We start from the raw sequence: 6,000 nt of genomic DNA on the forward strand, positions 1-6,000 counted from the left end.
CGGTATGTTGTGATTGTTTAAAATTGTTGTCTGACATGATCCCTAATCATAGTCACAATGGAAACCCAATGCAGTAGTTATTTCCGAGGAAGCAAGCAAAACTGCATATTTTCCTAATTTCCTTGTTTTCCCGCACCTCACTGGTTTTACATTGTGATTGCTGATATTGTATTCTAATCCCTATAAGGGAACGTTAGATTGTTCGAACAGAATGGAATTTCCGACACAAACGAGTTTTCTTTGGCAAAGCTACATTGTCTCAAAAAAAAATTGTTTGTGTTTCCGTTTCTGTTGGAACAATCTGACGTTCTCTAATCGTAATCAAAAGGGAAACCCGATGTGCACGAAAATATTTGTTTAAATTCGTTTAAGATCGCCGTTAAAGTTACCAGAAATGTATTTTCGATGGTTCCGATTTCGGTTACAAATTTCCGTAAAACTTCGTCCGTCTTAAGTGACATAAAATGTACCAACGATGGTCTGGTGTTCATTCTAGCCATGTCTTTTATGAGAGACATTCCCTGTTCAGCTTTGCTATTATCGTTACATTGAAAAAAAAAAAAAAATTTAAAAAAGTGGAAAAAACGGGTCGATTGGTTCAATTTGATGGACAATACAATAACACAATTAGCGTCAATTATGCTGTTGACGACTATTTTTTCCAATTGAATCATTAAAAAATTATGATTATGGCTTTCAAAAGCGGATAATTGGCAATAATCAACACTTTTACAATGTCCATCACTTTTAATATAAATTCATTCAAATTGTACCGTAAATTGTTGATGCATTCATCCAACAATGCCATTGATTCCTTTTCAATTTTTGTCAATTTTTCGTAGAATAATTCCAGCGTATTTTCCCAATTTTCCAAATTGCCCGGATTGAAAATGTCATAATCAATTTTCACAATGTAATCAACCAATTTGTAAATTTTTTTCAGCATTTGATCAATTTCGTCCGGATCGGATACAAGGGATTTGAGGTACGGACCGAAGATGTTCTCAAACTCAACGAAAATCTATAAGGATGCACAAAACGTCTGGTTGAAATATTCCCGAACAAGAGACACACTGTGGCAGGCGAATGATTAAAATTTATGGAAATTTTATGCAAAACCATTATTCGTTTATGCAAATTTAGTCGGATGGGAAACTGTTGAAATACAAACCTTCGAAATGTTGGCAATATCCTCGCTGATACGGGCACACTGAACCACACCGGAGAACAGAACTTTCTGATCGAATTCCCATCGGGAACCAACTTTTGTATTTTCAATGAACGCTCTCGTATGCATATAGGATAATTTCCAAGTCAACAACAATTTATTGCAACCGCTTGACAAATTGTACGCGTCGGCGGCATTGTAACCGAAAATCTTATTCAATTTTATTATCTCTTTCACTTTGTCGGTGAATAGGAAGGATATTTTGTACAGCAGACTTTCCATTCGCTCGTCGTAGCAATAATAATTGGACATGGTCCATATATAGCGCAGACGAACCAGCAATTTGGGCAGGAGTAATTGAATGTAAGCGAAATCATCTTGGTAACGTATTTTCTTCGGATAGGAAAAATTCTTGTGGTTAGTGGAAGTTGCAATCGCTAAACCGAACTGGTGTGCATACGTTATTTTGCACCAGCTGGTCACATACAATTCCAAATGTAATTTAAAAAAAAAATATTTTAGGGCATGTCCCAGAGTCAGAGGGTTGTTAAAGGTTCACGCAGAGCCAAATCAAATTTATTTTGTGATAAAAAAAAAAAACCTGTGTCACGACACGGCATCAAAGATCAACTGGTCAAAAGAGATGTAGAGGTCGAAAAGTCACCGTAATGTCAAACTTTTCAAACTTTTTTGTCAAAAAGTCTCGCATAGGATAAAATTCTAACATTTGAACATGGACTTTTGCGCGTACTACGAAAATTGTTACATTTCAGATGCACTTTTGCGCGTAGAATGCAAAATTGTAACATTTGAACATGGACTTTTGCGCGTACGCAAAGATTGGAAGTCACCCTTCGGTTTGTTGGAGAGTGCGAGTGAAGCCACTCTTGGGTTTGTTGAAGTGAGCGAGTATCTGATATACCTGATATAAGACCTGATATGCCCACATCCCCAACCTCCAAAATCTTAAAAATAAAATAAAAATTTCAAGCGAACAATATTTCACTTAAAAAAAACATTGGTTGCTGCTGGTCCTTGGACTCCTGATAGACTTTAAATAATGATAAAAATTTCTTTGCAAATTTTGAATTTATTGGAAAGTTTGGGCGGTTGATATCAGGCCTCTTTCTTTCGTCTTCACTTTCCCCTTTCCAACGAACCCAAGTGTGACTTCCAATGTTACAACATGGTCTGGCAATAAAGTGACAAAAATAATTATTTTGAAATTTTGACATCTAGTGACCTTTTGACCTCTCTACCTCAAACTTATACGAAGATCCTTTTCAACCACTATGAGACTCGCCATCATAATCCACAACACACATTTAAAAATGAGTTTAGCTCTACATGGACCTTATAACCCGTTCAATGTAATCTTCTGACGATTTATTTTTTTGTCTAGAATGCGAATTTACCCTCAAATACTCGATAATCAAGGATAAATGCTGAGAGTTTTCCTTCGAAATTTCATACTCTGCTGCCAGTGACGTAATGCACTGTTTCCATTCGGGAACGAGAGTTGAATTGGCGCTTTCGAGTCGATTCAGAGCGGCTTGCACAAATGAAATTTTTAATTGATCCAAAATGTTTTTGTACTCTCTTTCCTGTCTCATCCACTTGTCATACTCTGTCATCGGACTTTCGTCGCATAACTCCTGCACAAAACGAAATCTTTTACCGGAAATTGTTTAACAGAAACCCGGTTCACAACTTACTGTGGTCTTGTCAGTCTTCAGCACTTTACTAATGTGTCGAATCCAACCCTTGACCACATCTTCCATTTCATCCAGCGTATAGTCATCTGGATTAGCTGTTGTGCAATCGATTTGTACTTTGTCTTTGTCCTCTTCGTTGGATATGTACTCTTGTCCGGGCAAGTTATAGCCCGTTGGTAAATTGAAAGTCTTCTCAGATTTATCCATGGTTCTGTGGAACGGGCTGAGTGAATGTATATCTCGTCAACAAAGTACCGAACAATAATACCCTTCGACAGAACGGGAAAATTTCTCTAAATGAATGTCCAGGGTTTCTCGTATCGGTGCCTTCTTGACGTCTGTGTAACGAGTCCTTCGTTTGCCCTTCTCAGCATTAATTTCCTTTTCCGATAAAAGGCATGACCATCGCGGAGAAACTCCTGCTTCTTCAGGCTCTTAAAATGCGTTCAAATGTTAGTTTTCTGATGTTGAAAGCTCGAAATTGGCTCGAAAAGTTATACCTTCCTGTTGAGCCACATCATCACTCAAATCGTCTTCGATGTCGTAAAATTCCTTTGGCTCTTCTGACATCGGCCTGCTTTCATCGGAGTCCATGTCTTCGGGTACTTTCGATTCTTCTCTAACCGGTACAGGTTCGACAACCTTTTCAGTAATCATTTCTTGATAGGCCCTCTCTGATGTCACCGCCTTGAAACGGAAATCTGATGGCCTAGATGTGTCGATAGACTTGATGGCAGTCTCGTCCATTTCAACGTTTTCATCTCGATCGAGCAGAGTTTTGTTCTGTGCGGTCTCCGCTTCACGAAATTGAGAATCGATTACGATGGGGAAAATCTGCAACAAATTATTCGTGAACAGAGTCTCGTCAGATGTTCTTCATTACTTATTTACGTCTTGCACAATCGTTTTCAGCGTGTGAATTAAGTTTCCCTTGATTGTACCGAATATCAATCTTTGTGGCATAACAGCCGCACTTTCTTCATACGAATTGAATGATTCTAAAGAGAATATGATCTAGCGTAAGAGTGAAATCGATTTTCATTATCGTAAAGAGAGAACCTATGGAAGAATGGGATTTCCTAATGATGTACAGGTAGTTTATGTTCGGATTCATTGCTTCTTGCGCCATCGGTCCAAAGTGGCAATGAATGATTGGAGTTTTGACGTACGTTTGAATAATTTTCTAGGAAAGTTTGTGGTGTAAGGATTGAAACGACTACAGATGCAACAAAAATCTTACTTTCACTTCAACATATACAGGTGATGGTGGTTTGGCTGGTGGTTTTCCTCTTCCTTTCTTGCCACCCTTACCACCTTTACCACTCTTTTCGTCCTTAGCTCCTACAAAAAATTATTTTTTTAAAAATATTTTCTGAAAAATACTGTGAATGCAAGCACTTTACCATCAGCCTCGTCATCGGATAGACCTTAATAATATCAAAAATATTTAGAAATTTGTTACAATCACCTCGCATCAAAATTAAGACTGTAAATGTTGGGTAGGCCACATAGGCTATTTTGTTAGATACGCTGTTTCATGGAAAAGAAATTCACCAAAATGTGATTGGTGAATTTTTAATATGCAAATTGGTATTTTTGGCAGCATATTTGTTGAGTAGCACAGCAGACATATGCTCTAACAGAGAGACTCTGACTTCTCTTTCAATCCTTCTTATAGATGTTTTCAACAATTACGGCATTAGGTCGAAAACACACAAACCCAATAAAAACCTTAGAGAGGCGAATTTGTGAGAGAATTTCATATATTTTCTCTCACAAATTCGCCTCTTTAAGGATTTTATGGTTGTACGGTAGAATTATGCTTGTTTTTTATTGCAATGCTTAGTTTCCTCTTACCAAAAAAAGTATTCCGTGTGAGAGACAAAATTGAATTTTTTCAATTTTTCTTTGTTTATTTGACAGCTTGCTCTCTCACGGCGCTCTAACGGCTCTCTCACGGAGTACTTTTTTTGAGTGGAATGGGCACTTATGCTTAGTTTCCTCTTACCAAAAAAAGTACTCCGTGTGAGAGACAAAATTGAATTTTTTCAATTTTTCTTTGTTTATTTGACAGTTTGCTCTCTCACGGCGCTCTAACGGCTCTCTCACGGCGTACTTTTTTTAAGTGGAATGGGCACTTTAATCTTCCACAAGCGTTTCACTAAATTTAACCAAAAGATTTACCAATTTTAGTGAATTTTTAGGGACATTTGGTAAAAGTTAGTGAAATAATTCTCAATTTAAGCCCCTGTGTAGTCCGAAATTCATCACAGGGCAAGCAATAGAAAATCCTGCATTATTATTGATCCCATCAACGCATAGATGAAGTACTATTCCAATAATATATTTCTCTAAATTACATTAGGGGCCCGGGCCATTCACAAATTACTAAGAAGGGAGAGGAAAATGCACGCGTACCGATGCAAAGGAATATCTGAAATTCTTTCTCACGCGTATTTTGTGAATAGCCCCTTGCGTCTACTCATATCTGTACTTACTTGGAGTTGGTGGCTTTGAACCCGCTTCTGATCCAGCTTCTTTGGACTTTTTTCCTTGAAATTTACTTCGTTAGTAACGGGACAAAGTTTTATCGGCAGGTTGTTTACCTTTTCCTTTGCCTTTACCCTTTTTCACAGATGGTGTTTCGACAGGTGCGGGTGGTTCGACTAATTAAAATTATACAAACAATTCAATACATGAGTGACCTGCATAACATTAAACCAATTTTCACCTTCCTCCAGTACGGTAATTGTTTCCTCAACCATTTTGTCGTAGTACGTCCGCCAGAGAAACAGTATCTGTTTATCAATGTCGGCATTCTGTGTGAACTCATCATCGAAAAATCCTTTAATTTGTTCCGAATGTTCGTCGATTAAATCTTCAGCATATTTCGTATCGAAAATTCCGAGCAAATTCGAAATGGTCTTGCAAAACCATCGATAACCGATTCTGTTGTCCTTGGATGTGGATCGTTGCGAATCTTTTGATGATTTCGTTGACATTGATTCTATGGATGTTGTTTTCGCAACGCCGGTCTTGGATGTTTTCGGCATTTTGTATGCCGATCTCTTCAGACTGTTTGTTCAAAAAATAATTTCCAATTTCTCTTTGAGGATG

General features: G+C 37.7%; 1 protein-coding gene across 1 annotated transcript in view; it reads right to left on the reverse strand.

Moving 5' to 3' along the window:
• Nucleotides 1-6,000, reverse strand: part of LOC119078162 (dynein heavy chain 10, axonemal) — a 30,410-nt gene extending 24,410 nt beyond the window's left edge. The window contains exons 1-13 of the mRNA XM_037185637.1: nucleotides 5,615-6,000; nucleotides 5,490-5,549; nucleotides 5,382-5,435; nucleotides 4,124-4,224; nucleotides 3,943-4,066; nucleotides 3,775-3,881; nucleotides 3,384-3,717; nucleotides 3,152-3,317; nucleotides 2,884-3,094; nucleotides 2,584-2,823; nucleotides 1,172-1,561; nucleotides 774-1,021; nucleotides 390-534 (exon numbers count right to left, since the gene is read on the reverse strand). Of these exons, the coding sequence (XP_037041532.1) occupies nucleotides 390-534; nucleotides 774-1,021; nucleotides 1,172-1,561; nucleotides 2,584-2,823; nucleotides 2,884-3,094; nucleotides 3,152-3,317; nucleotides 3,384-3,717; nucleotides 3,775-3,881; nucleotides 3,943-4,066; nucleotides 4,124-4,224; nucleotides 5,382-5,435; nucleotides 5,490-5,549; nucleotides 5,615-5,936 (2,502 nt within the window). The 5' untranslated portion in view covers nucleotides 5,937-6,000. The remainder of the gene's footprint in view (nucleotides 1-389; nucleotides 535-773; nucleotides 1,022-1,171; nucleotides 1,562-2,583; nucleotides 2,824-2,883; nucleotides 3,095-3,151; nucleotides 3,318-3,383; nucleotides 3,718-3,774; nucleotides 3,882-3,942; nucleotides 4,067-4,123; nucleotides 4,225-5,381; nucleotides 5,436-5,489; nucleotides 5,550-5,614) is intronic.

Source organism: Bradysia coprophila, unplaced genomic scaffold (genome assembly GCF_014529535.1).
Source record: "Bradysia coprophila strain Holo2 unplaced genomic scaffold, BU_Bcop_v1 contig_24, whole genome shotgun sequence".
Lineage (NCBI taxonomy): Eukaryota > Metazoa > Arthropoda > Insecta > Diptera > Sciaridae > Bradysia > Bradysia coprophila.